At 42.9% G+C, this 20,697-nt stretch overlaps 2 protein-coding genes across 2 annotated transcripts; both read right to left on the bottom strand.

The window, feature by feature from the left end:
- Positions 1-14,672: 14,672 nt before the first annotated feature.
- msrb1b (methionine sulfoxide reductase B1b) lies at positions 14,673-18,019 on the bottom strand. Its single transcript, XM_071911855.2, has 4 exons — positions 17,886-18,019; positions 16,925-17,067; positions 16,275-16,392; positions 14,673-15,547 (listed from the first exon to the last, which is right to left on the bottom strand). The coding sequence occupies exons 1-4, from the start codon at positions 17,938-17,940 to the stop codon at positions 15,528-15,530; spliced, it is 336 nt and encodes a 111-aa protein (XP_071767956.1). The 5' UTR covers positions 17,941-18,019; the 3' UTR covers positions 14,673-15,527.
- Positions 18,020-19,405: 1,386 nt separating this feature from the next.
- Positions 19,406-20,470, bottom strand: neurl2 (neuralized E3 ubiquitin protein ligase 2). The gene is made up of 2 exons (XM_071911847.2): positions 19,681-20,470; positions 19,406-19,542 (listed from the first exon to the last, which is right to left on the bottom strand). Exons 1-2 carry the CDS (start codon positions 20,468-20,470, stop codon positions 19,427-19,429), a joined length of 906 nt encoding a protein of 301 aa, XP_071767948.2. The 3' UTR covers positions 19,406-19,426.
- Between the last annotated feature and the right edge of the window lie 227 nt (positions 20,471-20,697).

The raw sequence follows: 20,697 nt of genomic DNA, 5'->3' as shown, positions 1-20,697 counted from the left end.
TCTCCTTGGTTTAGTACCTCCTCTTTCCCTGTCTATATACACTTCCATATTATATCTGCTTTATTTGTATGGTAAAGGTCAAATTTGTAATTATTGAGCTTTACAAAAAAACAAAATCCCTTCAAATTTTTTTTAAACATTCATGTGAAGAGTTTAATTCCAAATGAGATATCAACCATGTGAATTTGACACCTACAGTCTCTCCCAAAATTATTGCTGTCTTGAAAGAAAAACTTGATATTTCAAAAAATCGATAATTTTTTTGGTTTTATAAGATATTTGCTCATATAAATGTAACATTTTAGAGGATTGAATCACTTATACTGTTGAAAGTGCTAAAGATGTTTCATCCAAACTATACAGGTTTTTGGAACAAACCCCTTCATATGTCCTAATGATGAATTAACGTCATCATTCAGTCCGCCCTTTTGTTCCTGAACCTTGCTGACACCATATGAGAACATAAATTATTCTGCAAGCTTTAACAGCCTCTTTACATGTTGGTGAAACTCTGCAGTGACAGATAAAATGCTTGGCTCCTTCCCCTCTGCCTGGGGCCGGGAGCTGAACTGCCGTGGACTGCGGTAATATCGGCGTATAGGAAATATGCTGCTGCGCTGAAAACCCCAAGACCTTCCATCTGGACGGATCCTGGCCCGGCTTCAGCTCTGCGACCTGCAGCGGATGCTCGCTGACGATCTCTCTCAGAGTTTACAGCTGACTTCTTCCCCCTGGAAATGAGCGACAGTCTTTTTTCATTTTCATTTTCCGAGCAACTTTGCATGCAACGCTTTAGGAACTGTTTCCAACCGCCAGGTTTTTTTTGGGCCTTCCTCTCTAGGCTACAGGCGTTTCTTAATCAGACTAACCAGCACCACACCAGTGCCATTGTCACAGTGTTGTGTGGAAAGCCAAGACACTCCTAGACACTCATTGCACTGGATTGCAGCACAGTGAACCGCTGCAGGTAAAAATGGATCAGAATGGAAGCTACGGATCATTTTGAGTAGTGACTCATGTTAAAAATACATTGAAACCTCAGAGAAGACTGAAGTGTCAGCTGTAACACAGAATATAAGCAGCATTTGAACCATAAATGTTAATACATGTTTGGTAATTATATAATGCATGACAAAAATGGCATCCTCAGTTAATTATCTTATGTTGACAGACAGTTTTGTTGTTGGTGTGTCTAGCATGCTAGCAGACTTACAGGAAAAATCCACCCTAAAACACTTTAACATGCACTGTTAAAAAAACAGCTATGGCGATGGACCTTGGGCCCATTTTGTTGTTTGGTGGTGTATTTTCTTATTCCCACAGGTGACTGGCCAAACATAGATGACATGATGTCACATTGAGATTTCTGCAGTGCAGTTACAATGGATTTTAATAGTAGAAAATGTTCATAATAATAGTAGAAAACACACTCTTCAACAACGTTTTTGAATAGTTTAAACAAGTGGGCCTGACACACCACAGCAATGTTCTCTGTCAACTTTCACTTTTTCACTGTATGCTATCACTATCCCCCTATCACAGAGCACCCCTTTCTCTGAGGGTTGTCGAATGGCATTCTGGGAAACGTAGGAAATCAGTAACTGAAGTAGAAGTAGACGAGGCAGGTTGAGGGAAAGTGGTACACCAGAAAAGTAAATTACAAAGCAACAAATTGAAGGTGTCTAACAGTGTAAGAGTGTCGGTCCGGGGGAGGATTGTTCCTTTAAGCACAGCAGATCTGAGGTGACATTATGCTTGATACACTATATAGAGTTTCAGGTAATACTTGATTATTGTGCAATAGTGGAGCTGCCTTGGTATGCATTGTTAAAGTCTTCCTTTACTGAGTACAGGTTCATGTGAATCAAAGATATGATGATTAAAGCTTTATTTACACACTGAATACCAAACCCAGTATTGTCCAGCAAGGTCAGGATGTTGTTGGAAATGGAGAACAGTGGATACGAGGCCCTTTTTTCCCCCCAAAATTGCTTTTGACAATATATGAGTTACAGTATATATCAGCTATTGGCAACTTCACCTTATGTGTTGGAATATAAGTGAGGCGCTACATGGCAGCACATCTATACGCATGATAAATCCAAAGGGGATGACGATATCTATCGACCCGGGCTTCCTCCAGCCTGGCAGTCTGTCAATTTACCCCGAGTGTCTGAACAGAGGAGGCATCATTTACCCTTCTGTCCTCTCACAGTACTCCTCCGTATTGATCCGCTCGCATGTTGAAAAACAATCGGAGACGTGCCACTCTGCAGTCAAAGTGATCAATAACGCCGGGCCTGCTTTGTTTTTTTTGACGTGTGCCGAAGACGGTTGTGTTCATTCCAACTCGGTTACAGTACGGTTCAAATTAGAAGGGTTTTATGCCGACAAAATAACAAGAATTCAGTGTTTTCCTGCAAATTTTCTTCTTGTCAAGGTGGAAAAGCTTCTGAAAGAGCATTTAGAGCATCATGGGACACTAAAACTCTCCACTGAAACCCAGACTGATGAAATTATTTTAGTGTTACCAGCTCTTTGAGGCAGGGAGACCCCCCACACCTATTCAGTGATAGAGTAACTCTGAGATAAACCAGGCTTTTAAATGGAGAATTAATAACAAAAAACATTATTGAACACTTAAATTAATAATTAAAATGTGTAAAGAAAATAAAGCTTAACTGAGGAACTGAGGAACCTCCATCATATCATCAATATCCAATATTTAATAAAAGGAGAATATCGGCCCCATTTATCAGTCTAATCCTACATTCAAGTTCACTCTCTTTGATAATTTAACAGAGGAACACCTGAACTGAGGGAACACACACACACACACACACACACACACACACCTGCGCCTGTGAGAGCCTCCCTCTGTGCTGAATTCCTATACACCTGTGTAAGGCCTTGGCTCTGGGAAGGCAGGCAGCTGTACAAAGCTCGGCAGCGACTATTATGGTCTGTAATCCGCGGGTAAGTCCCTATGACGACGAGCCGCGGCCGCTTCAAAGACGGGATCTGTTTCATGTCTCTGCTTCTGCTCCGAGCCCCTCGGGCCCATCCAGAGCTATCACACTGTATGAGACTGATGTGTTACTGTTTATTACTGTAACTACAGCAAATCACTGGAAGGTTAAGGAGAACATGGCAAGGTGTAACAGTTTTAGATGTAGCTTAGGTTTGATTTACGCATACAAATGATGATAAAAACTTGAAAACAAAGAAGAGAGGGAATACAAACTGGTGAGTAAGCGGGTGAGAGCGAAACACCCCCAGGGGCTTGTAAAAAGGTATCAGAAGAAGAAGAAAAAAAAACTCAACACAGTGGAGGCTGGTACACAAAGAACAAAATGCATAGTTAATAAGTAAAGGGAATAAAATGAATTAAAATTGCCCTGAAATTAAATAACTGTGATGTATAGGGAAAGTTCCTACAGTGAGACTGTGGTAGAGAGAGGGAAGGTGAGTGTGTTTTCAAAGAGAGAGAGACAGGGAGAGTGTGTGTGTGTGTGTGTGTGTGTGTGTGTGTGTGTGTGGCTGACAGTGTGTGTGTGTTCTTGTATTTCTATACTTTATTGGTTTGTTTGTTTGGTCCAAATGTCCTCACAAGGATGGCAAGATAAGGAGAAGTGAGGACATTTTGCTGATCTTCACTTCCTTAAGGAGCTATTTTAGGATTAGGACTTTAGTTTAGGATTAAGACTTGGGTTTAGGGTTAAGATTAGAGTTCGGATTAGGTTTAGGTTAAGGTAAAGGTTAAGGCGTGTAGTGAAGAGCGTTAAGATTAGGGATTAGGGGATGGGTGTAATCAATGAAGGTCCTCACAAGTACAGTAGCGCGAATGTGTGTGTGTTTAAGGACAGAAAAAGAGAGGAATGGAGAGTGGAGGCTTGTGTGTTATTAACAATTGGAGTTTCAGTTTCAGTAGAGAGAGGAATGGAGTGTGTGTTATTAACAATCAGAGTTTCAGTTTCAGTCACGGAGGATGAAACTCAGTTGCTCGTCTCCGATGGGAGAGCAGAGTTCACTCAGAGTTAAGGAAATCTGATGCGTTTCAGATTGATGTGTCTATTTATTCTTCTCTTCTGCTTTGTTTTGCTTTTGCAGGGCGTTGCGTTTTTTTGTTTTCTCACAATAGCTAATCCCCGCACTGTTTCAGGTCAAATTGAATAAGCCAGACTTCTCAAGTTGTGCCGAAGGGCGTTACAACCATTATCCCATAGGAGAATACAGAGCTTTGTCTGCGTATTGTACCAGATCACTGAGGATACAATACATGGGACCAGCTACTGAAGAGCTGCTCTTCACATGGCCTATTAACTCACCTGCATGGAATGTGTTTCCTGGCCTCACTCTGGGCCTGGGATAAGCCCTCACACACACACACACACACACACACACACTGGGGATCATACATAGGCACCAGCGCACAAAGACGACCACAGCGGCTCCTCACACCGACTCTGACGGCTCGACTCTTTTCAAAGGAGCTTCATGTGATGGAGGACGGGTCTGTCTGGCGAGGTGTGTGTGTGTGTGTGTGTTGGGTGGGGTCGGGGGTGGGGGGTGATGAAAAGAGCAGGAGCCCTATCAGCTTCCCCCGTTCTCACACTCATCTCCGACCTCCCCGTAGAAAACGCTCACCGCCAAACTCCCCCAGACTCCACCGGCAAAGGGCAGCACGGATTAGAGGATGAGTTACATGTCGGGTTTTGTTCAGTCAACAGTCAGTTCAGCGTGATGGTATTTTGTACAAGCGGTTTTATTGTACTGAAAAAAAAAAACCCTGCAACTTCCCAACGTGACAGAAGAGGCACCATGGGACATTTTTGGGTGTTCGCTCCCCAAAACTCTGTGTTCCAGTGGCTGGGATTTATTTATTTTGAAGAATCTTGCAATTGTGGCAACTCAAGATTGTGTGTGCAAAAGTATTTCACAATTGATTGCTTCACCAACTACACAAGTATGTTGCCTTTGTTTGTTATAGTGCAATCCGCCACTTCTGAACAGTCTTCATGTCTCACCCCAACATCCTGCTTCAGCTGGAAATATGTCAAATTATGGAAGCAAGACACCAACAAAATGCTGTTTCCTTGTGACTTTAAAGTGAAAATCAGCAACATTTTCACATAAATAAATGTCTGGTTTAAACACCCAGTGTCTGGTAGGTCTTTCCCAGGATAAATCCTCTGGTGCAAAGGAAGTGATGCGCTTTACGTTTCCAGCAACAGCAGTTTGTAATAAACAGAAGAAGAACTGGGTAGTTAGCATGAGCAGCGATAGCCGCCGTGGCTGAACAGACAAAGAAAAGAGCGCCACCTACAGAAACTCAAACTGCATCAACAGAAAATCCAAAGAGAAAGACGTCACAGTCCCGCCCACACGGTTTGATTGACAGGTGATCTGTGGGAAGAGCAGTGCAGAAACACCACAGCGATGAGCGCTGAGCAGCAAAGATGGAGACAGAATAATAAAAAAATAAATAAAGATCTCGCTGATTACCACTTTAAATTTTCCAAGCAGCTCTGGATAGCAAGTAAACAAGCAACACCTAAACTTATCCACACAAACAAAGCACACACAACAACCAATAGGAGAGCCCATACAGTCTGCACTGTGAGTCTGTGTTGTGTGAAAGCCGGTGGCAGCAGCGTCCTCTCAGCCATAACTGCAGGGCAGAGCTCTGCGGCTGGCTGGGTAAGTATAGGGCAAGGCAGCACTGTACATTATCACATGGGTGTGGCTACTAGCTCGCTGCTCAAAAAATGTTTTCAATCGAGGATAAAGAAGGCATGTAAAGTGGCGGGCATGCCTGCACAGGAGCGACACGTGGGAATTTCGAGGTTAATAATAACAACTGTTTATCAGTCTGAAGCCGAGTCATTATAGCGGGAAAAAGGTGAGAGCAGCTGCCTCTCTGAAACCCAACCTGACGCCCCGTCTGTGACCGTCCGTCCTATTTGGGACTTTTACTGCAGTGCATTGTGGTTAGACGGTCGCCATTGTCTCCAATAAAACCCCGCTGGCTCTCGTCTCTGTAGGTCCTTCAAAGAGAGCGATGGCAGCGCTGTGTTTACTTCTTGCTCTGATTTTTTTTTTTTTTTTACTTGATGCTTCTTGACTCTGTGTAAACTGTCGAGGAGAAAGCCCCTCGGTTGGGAAAAAGCTGGGAGAGAATAAATGAACTTCAGATGGATTCTGTTGAGTGGAAACATTCTGGTTTTGCACTAAAACAAATATTTTGACCATGATTGCCGGTTCGGTCATTATAAAGCTTACGCTCTGTGTAATAGGATTGGGGAAAATCTATAATGAGCTGAAATTAAATGCTTATTCGTAATTCGCTGATCAGTGGTGACAGCGCACTGACCAGCCAGCACGCTGTCAGTGTTTTGGACTCGTCCTTCAGGCCCCAGGAGTGAGGATGCAGGGGGGAGATAAGGCTTCTGGTGGGCCGTGCAGCGCTGGGATCCAGACACAACAACACGGGCAGAAATCTGCTGATCTCTTAACATCTGACATCTCTGTTGCTGCGAGATGGAGCGAACAAAGCGGCTGAGACGAAATGTTACATTCAGCAGAGGAGGGGTTGTCCAGGAATGTGTTTCTGCTGCACAACAAAATACAAGTTCAAAACACGAAAAACAGAATCATTACCTGAAGTCGATCATCCTACATCAAGTCTGTAAAAGTATTGTACATTTTTCAAAACAAGGACTTAAGACTCCTTTAATCCTAAAAAAAAGTACTATAATTTCGCTGTTGTCGGGTGAAAACCTCGTATCTCCAGAACGTCAATTTTTAGAAAGTAAAAAGTAAGAAAAGCAGCCTTGTTTTCAGCTTGACCGCCGTGCATTTTTTAGGTCATTTTGAAAAGGCTTCATAAACCAAAAGGGTTGTACAGTTTCCTCTACCCATAGAGGAGCATGTAATCCTTCAAATGAAGCTAAAACATGAAAATTGTACCAACTTCAATCTGCATTTTTAATAGCTTCAAGATACACAGTACTGTGCAAAAGTCTTAGGCACATGTAAAAAAAATCCGTAAAGCGAAGATGCTTTCAAAAATAATTAAATGAAAAGTTTCTATATCAAAACATTTACTATAAAGAGCAGTCTACTGACACACTAAAGCAGAAAACAAATAAATAAACATCAAAGACAAAATGTATATAATAGAATCTAGGGTGCCTAACTTTTGCACAGTACTGTTAGCCTATAGAGTGTTTTATTGACTGATTGTTTTAACTTTGTATTGAAATGTTGACTGCTGCTGCTATTTATTTATTTATTTAAGTCTGTCTGGCAGGTCTGCTGTGTGTTGCTGTGAGAAAACCCAAGTATTTATATCGACCCCAAAATCACCAGAATTTGAGTTATGAGGTTTTCACTCAGCAGTGACAATTTGTTTTGATGTAATTGCGTCTATCTGCAAGAGCAGGTGTCACTTATTTCAAATGGTGGCATTCAAAGTTTCAACTCTCCCTCTGGACTGTAAATCTTAGGCGAGTGAAGTGAGATAAATAGAAGTTTGGTCATCATCATAGGAAACACTCACAGGAATGAAGCGACGGGTGACGTAATACCAACTGAGCTATCAGCCGATCTCTGCTGCACTCCACAGCAGTGAGCAATCAGCTTTTTCTTTGATAGGTTATCTGACAGGTGTAATTCAAGGTAATAAGACCACCCGTAAAACCTGCTGATTACAGCCGCATGTGCACTAGCTTACTTATTCCACTCCACTCTACTCACAGAGTGTGTGTGTGTGTGTGTGTGTGTGTGTGTGTGTGTGTACGCAGGCATCCCTCCGTTGACCTTACATTTTCCTCTGCATCAAATCCAAACATTTAGCTAAGAATTTTGGATCGCACGCTACAGCTACTGTCCGATTTACGGCGTTGTGTATAGAGGATTTCCAAAACCATAGGATTCCATGATCTACAGTCATGATGTCATTCATGCAATAAAAAACTGGCCTATAATCATCCTGGTCGCTTCTTCTCTCTGCAAGGAATTCCACAGAGGAGGATGATATATCAGAAGCCGGACACGGCCATAAATACAGAGACGCACCGCAGCGGTAGACCATCTGATAGATACTTGCAGAACCCGAGGACAAAATAAAAATGACTAATGTTAGCGCTGGTCTCTGTCATGCTGCTTGTGTGAATGCTCGAGCTGGGAGAAGAGGACTTGAGTAGCTTTTATGCTCAGTGTTAACGCTTGATCAGCGTGCCTAACGGCCCTCTTTTCCATTATTTGACAACTTGAGCAGGCAGCAGAGCCAAGCAGCAGAAGCCAATGGACCGCGGAGCAGAGGGAGCCTCAGGAAAAGTCAGAAAACTAGCAAGAAGAGGACAGATTCAACAGCCTGACCGCAGAATTATACCTCTATGAGCCTGAGCCTGACCCAGTGAAACAGAGAGGGAGCCTAAACAAACATGCCCCCCCCAACCCTAGACACACACACACACACACACACACACACACATGGACCAATATCTGCTTTCAGAGCATATCACAGTTCCAGGTCTGCGGCGGAGGCCAAGAGAAAAGGTCCTGATTAAATAGTTTTGGAGCGTGCGTCGCTGCGGCCCAGAGAGCGCAGAGCTTTGATGTGTTTGGCTGTTATCTGCTGTCAGGCTGAAGATAACGCAGCGAGACAGCGCTCAGAGCCGCTGTTTACGAACAGTCACCAGCGCTGTCATCCTCCAGGGACGAGACAGTCATGCCCAACAGAAATTTGTCCCAACAGAAGGTAAATCAGACAGCGATGATTGTGCAAATTCATGTTGCTTGAGACCTGGGTGTAGTTTTAAAGCATGTGGGACCTGTACCTGCTGGCAGACTGTAAAGCACTTTGCATCAACTTGCAATAAAGATGCAATTTCATATCCTATTTTCCAAAGGCGGAATTGTTCTGTTAAGGCTTGCCTAACATCTTTATTCTTTACATATAATACAGACACTATACAATTCATTATACATTTGTTTGAAACATCTTTACTATTTCTTAGATGCCTTTACTTGCCTTTACTGCCTTTAGGAAAAAGGTTCAGGATGGCAGTGTTGAGCGGATCAAGGTGCTGTCCTGAACCTTTTTCCTCCATTGCTATTAGCTGTAGCTCCCTGGACTGAGAACCACTTCTGCGGCCGTTTTGATAATTTTGATGTATGTTTGAAGTGCCAGCACCTCACTGCCTGCAATATAGCAATATAACATTCCCCTGCACAACATGAGAGGGTATAACATACCCTCATGTCTATACAGTATACTCATATGACATGTATACAGACTGAAATACAGCACAGTGTTAGAGCCGTAAACACGTCTAGAAAGCAAAAGCAGTAAGTCACCAAGTCCCTTGCTGCTTTCTAACTCCAATCCCATCCGGAGCTGAAAGGTGTCGATACCTCTCTGTCCTCGCCGCCTGTTAACTGACTGCTATTGAACAGCGGCTCGATGCTCTGGATCATAGAGTATGATGTATGGCGACGCATGCGTGGGGTCCACTGGGACCTCGGTGATGCCGGAGTCACGGGGGACACACACACACACACACACAACACGCCTGGTGCGCCGGGCGCTGAGGTCCGTATAGGCAACAGACGTCAGGACAGCAAGATGGATGGAAGAGATTCACTCTGCATCCAGAAGACGGAGAGCGGAGCGTAACTCAGCCCAGATGTTGACTGACTGTTGTACTGACAGGTTAGCTGCCTGCAGGCTTGTGACTGAGGACTCCTACTCTTTTAAACGAAAAATCCACCTTAAAACACTTTAACACTTAATAAACATCTATTGGTGATGTATCTTGTATATCTGGACCCATTTTCTTGTTTGGAGGTGTATTTTTCATATTCCTGAAGACATAGATGACATGATGCACATCGAGATATTTCTCAGCTGCAATGGAGTTTAATAGCAGAAAATATTTCACAGATCTAAAACATCAGCGGTAAACGTCAGGTTTTGGCGTCAGTCCCTCAGAATCAAAGAGCGAGGGCTTCTTTCTAGAGCCGCCATTTTGCACCAAGAGACGTTCAACAATCATACAGGGAGAAATCCATCGTAGAAGAGGAGAGAGACCAATTTCTCCACCCACAGGAGCAGGAGAGAGACCAGAATGCAATGCAGCTACAAGGCATGTTGTGTTTTGAGTAAGGGGCGCGGCGGTAATCACAGACATCCCCCGGTGTTCACAGACTAGCTAGCCAGCTAACTATCAGGTGAGCAAAATCTAATTTCTTTGCTGCAAAGTTGCATCACTCACCTTGGATTGAAAGCGACACGTTCACACTCCCTTTCTGTGGGTTTGTCGAAAGGCATTCTGGGAAATGTAGGAATATAACTAACTGAAATAGAAGTAGACGAGGCCGGTTGAGGGAAAGTGGGTTCAACAAAAAAGTTAATTGCAACCCTAAATCACAAAATAACTTCTAGAATACACTGAACATCACCTATCTGACAGTAGAGTATCTGAGGTTAGACTTCTTTAATTATAGGTTTCACTTCGGTTATCTGATTGCAACAGATCACAGTTCCATCTCCCTGTGTGTGTGTGTGTGTGTGTGTGTGTTTGTGTATTATAAGTGTAATAGTATCCAAGGGTGGATTTTTTCCTTCAAGTTCCTCGCTCACATTCACTTTTTCCACCTTGACAGCCGTTACTGAGGGAGAGGACTTCTTCACAGTCACATTTCCCACCCGGTTCCTTCCCAGCTGGTGTGGGATTTGAACTGACAAGCCTTTTATCACAAGCCTGCTCCTCTAACATCTAGGTAACCGCTGCTGCCTGAGGTTTAGCCATGACAGATGTATTGCTCCTAAAACGGCGGTTGGCCTGCCTCTCCCATCAGGCAGGATACCACCAGCATACCATGATGCTGGTGTGGAAAAGCCCCTATGAGAAGAGGCATTTCCGTTCGAACGTTTAACGGTGTTTTAACGGCTAAATCTAGAGAACAGTGCTCCACTGTTGACAAAACTATTGTCTGTGTGTGTGTGTGTTTTGGCAGGGCAAGCCGGTTTAATGTGCCCTAATAACCATGATGTCATACACCTGTTTTTTGGCTGGAGGGCGGCGATGACTGATGGGACAATTTTGAATAATCATCTTATCTGATCTGGACCGCATGAGCTGAAACCCACGGAAATTACAAAACCCCAAATATACAAAGACGTTTATTTCAAAATTCTCCAGGGCTATATCCACTTTGGAAAAAAGCAATTTTTCACTCAATTTCTCTAAAATAACGTTTATCCAGTCTGCAAAAGTATTTGTTTTGTCAACCATTTTTTTTAAAAGTACCATAATTTGGTTTCATGTTTGCTATCAATCATTTTAGAGCAGTGGATATCTCCTTTTGAAATTACGCTGTTCATGTTTAGAAGTAGATTCACCTGAACACCCAAAAATGGGAGTGTGTGTGTGTGTGTGTGTGTGTGTACTCGAATGCAACAGTGCAATGCAAATGTTTGCCCTCGCTCTGAAACAACCTTTCAGAAGATGCACTCGTCCTGTGAATACCCTTTCCTGTTTTAATGGTGTGTGGCTGAGGCCTAATTGAGTTCTGTCATGCCTTTATAAAGACATTTCCCCACTGAATCAAACATTAACTCCTAATATCTTCATGTCCCGGGACATCTGGGTTAATGTAGTGAGGAGGATTTCCAGGTCCTGCACAGCGGCTTTACATGACTGCTGTCCTTTGCCCTTTGAGGAAATTCAATGTTAGCTTCAGTTCATCAGCAGAACCGGTGTCCTCGATTCACCTTGCTCTGGGAAAACACTTTTGTTTAGCAGGCAGTTTGGTAAATGAAAACCAGCATGACGTCTAATAATGAATATGAGACACAGGCAACATCAGTGATTAGAATGCAAATAACAGGTAATGTGTTTGTCCTTTAGTTCAGTGCTAAAATGCCAGGAGGAAGCATTTTCTGAACTGCCGAACTGTTCAAACCAGTTTGGTGGTTAACTTCCGTGTGGTCGAGGCACACACGCGTCTCTGAAACCTGCCAAAACTCTCCTTTGAACTCTGTTTTCCTGAGTGCAAGAATTGTAAGGTGCTGATGGCAAGGTTTATCATTGTTTACCGTCTCAGTCTTAAAGGAAAAATCCACCCTAAAACACTTTAACGCTCGTGTCTGGTGGTGTATTTTTCGTATTCCTGTGGATCGAGCGAGGGATTTTTCCTAGAGCCGCCATTTTGCACCAAGAGACGTTCAACAATCATACAGAGAGAAATCCATCGTAGAAGAGGAGAGAGACCAATTTCTCCACCGACAGTAGAGACCAGTAAATAGACCACAATGCAATGCAACCACAAGACATATTGTGTTTTGAGTAAATGGTGCGACTTAAGCGCAACAGGAAAATCTCTCCATCTACACTTATAACCCACAGCCAAATGGAACAAATTCAGGCCCGTTCTCTGGGGGTTGTCGAAAGGCATTCTGGGAAATGTAGGAAATCACCAACTGAAGTAGAAGTAGACGAGGCAGGTTGCGAGAAAGTGGGTCTCACCAAAAAAGTAAATTACAACACTTCATCACAAAATAACTCCTGGAACACACTGAACCTGAATCTAACAGCGTAAAAATATCCAAGGTTGGATTTTTTCTTTTAGTTCCTCGCTCACGTTCACTTTTTCCACCTTGACAGAAGTTACTGAGGTAAAGAACATCACATTCACATCTTAAATCACTTCAGTTCTTCCCAGCTGGTCTGGGATTTGAACTGGCAACCATTTTATCACAAGCCTCCTCCTCTCAACCTTGAGGCTGCCTGAGATTTGCATGAAATCCAAGGCTGCATTTTTCCTTTAATCACAGTTTCACTTCAGTTATCTGATACACAGATCAGAGTTTCATCTCCCTGTGTGTGTGTGTGTGTGTGTGTGTGTGTGTTTCTTTTATGCTTGTCTGATATAACAGGCCCTGTGTAGTTTGATGGGCAGAGCATGGGTACTGGGAACTGCCAGGCTTGTGGGTTTGATCAGCAGTGGGACCACCTATGTTAGAAATGCATGCACTTATAGTACTTTTCAAGGCACTCTGGATAAAAACATCCACCAAACGGACAGAGTTGTGTGAACAGGGTAAACTGCTGAGCGTACGACTGCCAACACAACACTAGAGGAAATTCACTCAGCCATAACAACCTCAATGCAAGGTCAGGCTGTTCAGCCACAGTGAGGCTGAGGTCCATCTGAATGCCATTGGCAACACGAGGAAGTGAAGGGGAATGGATTTGGAGTGGCGCTCCAGAATATTCAAATTGTTGATACTGAGAGTTCAACTACATCTACAAATGTTTTGATGAACTCTTGTAATTGCACACTACAAGAAGTAATGTTTTGAAAGAAAATACGCTTCAAACTTAACTTGTCTGTGGTGAGACCAGTAAAACGCAGGGCCGAGTGCAGTGTATGTGTGTGTTTGTGTGTGTATATGTGTGTTTTGGCGTGTGTGTGTGTGTGTGTATGTGTCTCCTGCCGGCTAGTGTGATTTGACACTGAATGTGCAGGAAGTGTGTGGAACACCAAACGCATTTGTGCGAGACTCACTTGAGAGTAGTGGAGTGTGTGTGTGTGTGTGTGTGTGTGTGTGTGTGTGTGTGAGATGTCCAAGAGGAAGACGGCTTTGTGTTCACTTGCACACACATTTTTCTCTGCTTGTGTGTGTGTGTGTGTGTGTGTATGTGTCAGATGTCCAAGAGGAAGACGGCTTTGTGTTCACTTGCACACACATTTTTCTCTGCTTGTGTGTGTGTGTGTGTGTGTGTGTACTCCTCTCTGTAATGATAGCCCTCAGTCTCTATCCTGGCGGGCCGGGCTACTCCTCTCAACCTCAGGGTCTTTGCCAACCACCGGAGCCCAGAGAATATGGCTTGCAGCTGGGCCGCAGAGCGCGCCCGGCCCCCTGGTAGCTCCTGCAGCAGGCGGCATCCATAATTAATGCAGGACAGCGAACACATACAGGCTGTGTTCATGTCAAGCAAGAGCATGTGTGGCTCTTGAGCACCAGACAGCCTTCTACAGTTACAATATGGGCTCATATACTGACAGTAGGGTGAACTAATGAGTCGATAACACCGGTCAGAAGATACAGATCAAATAAAAGCGCAGTATATCAGATACAAGCCACATCAGACTATTTACTTTGCTTTATTTATATAGCACCTTTTAAAACCAGGTTAAGTGCTTCATAATAAAAGCTAGAATTAAAAACATAAGAGCACGTATCACATACACAAAAACAGAACACCAGACACAATTTTAAAAGAATATAACAGCAGAAATAACAGCTTAAAGAGCCATTGAAAGCAAGGGAATATTGAGTCCACAGGCCAAATCAGCAAACCTGTAGTACTTCTGTAAAAGATAAAACTAAACTTGTGGCATCGCTAGTTTAGCAGGATGATAACTCCATCTACTGGCTGATCTGTGAATAACAACCGGCTCCTCTTAAAGCCTGAACCTTCATGACTTTTTCCACAACTAAAATGAATCACAACAGACAAGACAGTCTATTAAACTATGGTCATTTATTGTTTCTTTCATATGACACACTAATATACAGTAACTATGGAGGACAAATCAAAATGTCAGGCTTTTTAGCCACTGAATTGTTGACTGAGTTTTGACAAACAGAATTATATTTTATATTTTTTTCTGGAGTAACAAATAAAAAGACAAACAGACAAAATATGCGACACAAAAGATATCTGACTTAATACGTAGGAGAAAGATATTGAGGAATTATGCCGATGGATTCAAGTAAACCAGCTTACAGTACATGGAGAAAAGACAGAAAGAGAGCCAGAAACAAGTGCTTCATCCACACAACTGGTGCAGTTTCTTTGCTGTTGAATGCTCTCACATTAAAAATATTACAATTTTTCATTTTTTCAAGAGCGGTCTAGACATGTAGACTTCTTCTAGTGCATAGATAACATGGTTGAGTTTACCTTTGGGAAAGCTAAAGACAGGTTTAAAAGGCAAGAAAACGCCTCAGCTCAATCAGCTGCAATGCTGAGGAATTGTTAGTTTGCCATAATCCAAAGTTAAATGGATAGTAAAAAGATAGGAGAAATAACTGGTAACTACTTGCTTACTGAAAATTACATGACATGAAAATAAAGTTTTTTTAACTGTAAATGCAACTTTCTATATCTCATAATAACACATTTTCAGTTTCATATCTAGCTAAAACTTTCATATCTAGCTAAAACGACATGCGTCTGCTGATACATTTTAGAGTGTGAGATAAAAGGATTTCATGCTATATCAATGGAACTTAGTATGTATTTAAACATGAGGTATTCAAGGAATGTGCCAGTTTAAATATTTGCAAAGGAAATACTGAAGATATGATCGTGCCCCTGTGTTGCAGGCTGGTCAAAGACTCTTCGGTGGACGGGACGTCCCTCTCAGGCCTTTTCCCCGTCCACGTCACCAACTGACCGGTCCGCACACTGGGCTGCAGCAGCTGGTTTGAACCCCGATCTCGCTCTTTACTGCTTGTCCTCCTTTCCTGAGACAATAGAGAAAAACCCATACTGGTACTCCGTAGGCATGTAAAGTCAGGTGGGAAACCATTAATTCAATGTTAATTATATGTAACCAGTCAAATAATAAAAATGATGTATACATTTATATTGCATCAGTAGGGACTAAAACATGATGTCCTAAATCTATGAAGTGTCCCCTTTAAGAAATGGATGGTTGTATAAAAATAGTTTCCTGCAAAATTGGTTGAATCAGTGGACAAAGTGACAGCGCAAACATTATGAGGGCACTAAAAATACTTTTGATTGATGAGGAAAGGGGCTCATAAGGCTGTGCAACTTAGAACTGGACACTCACAATTTAATGAAATTTGCTGTTTACACTGTATAGTGCCTATTGTGCATAAACTAGGAACACCAACTTGATATCTCTTTACAGTTATGAATTACAAGCATTACAAGAAACCCATAAATTGACTCCTAGTGAATTCAATCTATACTTTTCTATCAAACAGAATGAGTTTTAGAGTCAGTTATTGCACCTTTCACAAAGACATATTTGTCATGCTTTGGGGATTATTGGTAGTTTGCTTTAATACCAAGAGACAAAACTGGAAAAGAGACAAAGATTTGTAAGCTAACAACCAGTTTCATAGACATAGATTAAGTTTAGGCCCTAGACTAACATGATATTCTAATAGAGTTGCACTGAAACAGGATTCGGTCCAGGATTCACGCCTGTGGTTGTCTCACCTTTATTGGAGACAAACTTAAGCGAGTGGCTGAATATTCAGAAACGTGAGAGTCCCTCCTCCGGCCCGTCGTTCACAAACTCATGGCCCAGCCCGCTGCCGCACTTCCCACACAGGACCTGAGGACACACACCACCGCCACACATTCAGACTCATATGATAACAATATAACAAACAATGTGCTGTATATAAACACTGTTACTTGCTGCCAGATGTTTCATTGTGTTATAATCTCAGGGATGATAATTAGTGACTAAATTGTCTATGTATTGTCCAGAGCATTGCATATAATCATATTTATCATATGAACAAAAAAATAAGTTCCTATAATTACTGAATTTGAAGCCTTTATTGGACCATATTCATCTGTATTGTACCTTATTTTATCCTGTGCTATTGTAATGTGCTTTGGCAACACTCAGTATTACTTGATTCATGCCAATAAAGCTTTCTTTGAATCTGGTAGACTGGATGTCATAACATATGCCATGTAAGATACAATAAGATGAAATGTTATTGATCCCTGTGGGGAAATTTAAGCTGTAGTAAAAAAAAAAAAAAAAGGATTCAGCGCTTTGAAGACTCATCAGCTTGTAATCAGTGATGCTGGATTTATATTTTAGTGGATTTTGGGGGTTTGGGCCATCTGACCTTGAAGGCAGTGAGAGTCTCCATCATCTTGGTGACGCTGTCCGGTCTGATGGTGTCGGTGAAGGCCGGCCAGGGGGAGGAGTGGGAGAACTTGGACCGGCTGGAGAACAGGGGGTGGCTGCACCTGGAGCACACATACATACCTGCAGCGTTGGGGAAAGGTACTTTTAAATAGTTACTATACTGCGTTACTTACCTTACCTACATGATGGTATGTCAAGCCCTTTGAGACTTGACTGTGATATGGGGATATATAAATAAACAAGACGAGACTCGACTTAAAAAGTAATTAGTTATGTTACAAAGCTACTCTTTATTAAAATAACTCATTGGAGTACTTTGGGGTCACCCACTTCAGAAACAGGCTATTGCTGTTTTTAGAACAGAAAACCAGTCTCATTTATATCAAGCAGACTTAAATAGCATCTTTTTTTTTTAGCTTGTCTGCACGAGATGCCGCGAGATTTTCTACCTCTTTTGTTTTCTACCTTTTGTTAAAATTTGCCCTAACAAATATGAAACAACATGAAAGAAAAATAAAAGTAAGAGATTGTCATTTTAAAAAGTAAATAATAACGGATTGTGAGAATTGAAAAATTGACGCGTTAAATTACTAGTTACCACATAATTAATCTGAGTAGGCTACTCTGCACCTTAAAAAGCAACAGTAATAAGTGTTGTGACATTGTGGCCTTCCCTACACTGGTGCACCTCACTGTATTGTTACACAATACGGGAAAGAAATGTATTTTTTATTTCAATGATCGTTTTCCTGGGAGAATATTTATTAAACAAACCAGTCTAGCCTGGTGGATGAAACGCTTATGTAAGGCCGAACCTAATATTAGTAGAGAGTAAAATAAACATGAGACGGGAGGCTACTGTATCCTAGATAATCCTGACTGAAGGCAGGTTACATCACTGCCTCTCAGAGCCATAATAACATCCACCGCCTCCTCACCTGGCTTGAAATGATCCTTGTAGATCTCGCCGCCAATAAACTGGCAAAACGACATGCTGCGGTGACTGTAATGAGCAGTTCAGATGAAAATAAGACTTAATCTGGTGTGCTATTTCCTCAGATGACAGTGCCAGGTAACCGGATCGTGCAGCTGTCTGTGTGTGTGAGGTGAGGCTGGCTGCTGATTTAAGCTCCGCCCACTGCTCAGACTCGCATTAACACTAGGTGTCAGTGCCCGACAAGAGCACGAGAGGAGGACTCCGTGCAGAACTGGGAGCGGTTTCTGTAAAGCACACCTCGAGGTTCTGGGATACTGGCCCGTTAATTGATGAGAATGACACTGAAATCATCCATGAGTCCCTGGTAGCTGCTTTATGCCAACACTTTGATCATTATAGCCTACAAATAAGATGACTGACCTTTTAGTAATAAAAAGTTATGTGTTTTTTATTACATGGGTTAGGGTTAGGGTTAGGGTTAGGGTTAGGATTCATACATTTTAAAAATGAAATTGCATTAACTCAATTTAGCTGATGAAGTCTGTTTTTTTTTTTAACTATTTCAGTTGATCCGCTGCATAGTGATTTGTCTTTACTTCCTTCACTTCCCATGGAAAAAGAGTAGCCTATCCTACATTCATTTTTATTAATTAGGCCCACATTGCTTTGTTGAGTACTCAATTCTGATTGGCCAATCAATGCAAATTGTTTCACATCACAGACCACTATTTAGCATCTCATCATATCTGAGTATGGTCGATTTTGTTGTTACAGTAACTTGCAGCACCTTGTGCCAAAAAAACATTACTTCTTGGTTACTGCAGAAAAATAACTAACCCTGGGCTAGATTTGGTCATAAACTTGTACATTAGCTACTTAGCGTAGCCTACTTAAAATAATTTTAAACCAATATTTTGTTTCTCTCATTTTGCGATAATGACTATCTCGCTATACTTTATCCCTGACATTATATTTAGTGTAAATTTAACCAATCTCCTACACAAAACTGCCAGAAGTAGCCACGTACGATTTAAGATTACTCACCATTTAGCTTTAGAGCTGCCACAAGCTTTCATATTATCACTTGTGAGACAATGCTAGTAGCCTACCATCACTCAACATAGTGTATGCTAAAGTGTTAGCATGGAGTTAGTGAATTAGTGAACAGGCCGAGGCCACGTGGATGATTTTGATGTCAGGTGACTAATGGCCAAAAACTCCTTTAAAGTTTCTTGAAAGTGAGTTAGTGATGATGAGTGATGATGTCACAGTTATTTCTAACACACGATGTGAGGAGAGAGGATGGATGTGGAAAGACCCAGACAGAAACAGAGACTGAATTTATTTTAGCTTGCAGATGTCATCTCTGGCAAATGGTGTCAGTTTTAAGGTGTTAGGAGTGTATGGCATTGTCAAAAATGTTAACACTTTCAGTTGTTCAAGTCTTCGGACTGAAACTCGAAGCTAAAATAAATAACCTGTTTTTTTGAAAAATGGGGAGAGAGTTCAAGATGTTTCTGTTCACTGCAGGTCCAGCCATCACTACTCATATTTGCAGAGGTGTTTGAGTGTCTCTGGCAGTTCCAACCAGTCAATGGCCATCCTGTGGACTACGTGCTTCTGGATGGCCTTCCTACATAAAGTCTGCAAGGAGGAAACTGGAGCGAGAGAGAAAGAGTAAGACAAAGAGAGAGAGTATGAATTGACGATTGACAGAGACTCTATGCATCTACTTGTATTTGTTTTCCTTTCTCTTAACAGAAGAATTTGACAGCTTCATGCATTTGGGCACTCACATCCATACTCCACCTGGACAATGCGGACACACTTGGTGGCAGCGAAGACGTCCACCACGGCGTACAGAGGCTGGATGGCGGGGATCCCCTTCGCAGAAGCTCCCATGTCCTCCCCGTTGATGATGATGTGCATGTCGGCCAAGCCTTGCCCCTTAGGCACGTACAGCACTCCTATCCGGCTGCGTCGGGCCGTAGGCGGCAGGGCGTTGGACTTATACAAGTCGTCCAAAATGTGGCTGAAGCGCCCGGGCCGGCTGCGCCCCACCAGCTTGTCTCTGGGGATCCGAATGTTCTCGATGTACAGGTGAGAGTCCGTGAAGAAAGTCTTGGGCTTGCTGTTGGTGTTGTCGCCGCCTCCTCCGTCTCCCTGACCTCCTGCTCCATCTTGATCCTCCCCCCGCCCGAGCCTCCGTCCCCCTTCCTCTCCAGCTCCTTCGCCCCCCTCCGCTCCAGCCCCCGGTTCCTCTATGATCTTGTTGTGGTTGCGAGTGATGGCGAAGACCCAGCTGTCGCCCAGGTCCATCAGGTCCGGTAGGGAATACTCGGGAACCACCTCCAGGTTCCTGGGGTCCTGGGCGGTCAGGCCGACCCGCAGGTGGCCGCACCAGCCCAGCTCCTTCTCCTCGATCTCTACTAGGAAGATCTCCCCGGGGTTCAGGGGGTGTTTGCTGAAACACACCCCGTTGGCGAAGCTCTCCACCCGGGTGGCCTGGGTTCCTGAGTGGTCCAGCCTCACGTTGGTGCCGTGGATGGGGTGGAACTCCATAAATTGGTCAGACAAGGGCTCCATTTCTCGAAAACGGTTGAGTTTCAGCTAGTTTTCTGCAGGGCCTGTCAAGCTGTGTTAAGCTCCAAGGAGAAAGCTAAGGAGTTAGTGTAGGACAGCTGTCAAAAAAGCGACAGGGAAAGATACAAACCCACTGAAAGTTTAGTTTCCTCTTGCAGTGTTTTCGTCAGAGGAGAAAGTCGGTAGCAGACATGGTCCGAACACATGGTAGAGACACACACACTCACTGT

The sequence above is a fragment of the Centroberyx gerrardi genome, chromosome 20 (genome assembly GCF_048128805.1).
Source record: "Centroberyx gerrardi isolate f3 chromosome 20, fCenGer3.hap1.cur.20231027, whole genome shotgun sequence".
In the NCBI taxonomy this organism is placed as follows: Eukaryota; Metazoa; Chordata; class Actinopteri; order Beryciformes; family Berycidae; genus Centroberyx; species Centroberyx gerrardi.
This window is presented reverse-complemented; position numbering and strand designations above follow the sequence as displayed.

Bases quoted from the DNA above. Each gene is read 5' to 3' on its own strand.
- neurl2 (XM_071911847.2), bottom strand. From the start codon at position 20,470: ATGGAGCCCTTGTCTGACCAATTTATGGAGTTCCACCCCATCCACGGC. The intron at 19,543-19,680 runs GTGAGTGCCCAA...CTCTCGCTCCAG, and splicing joins TGTCCAGGTGGAGTATGGAT to TTTCCTCCTTGCAGACTTTA.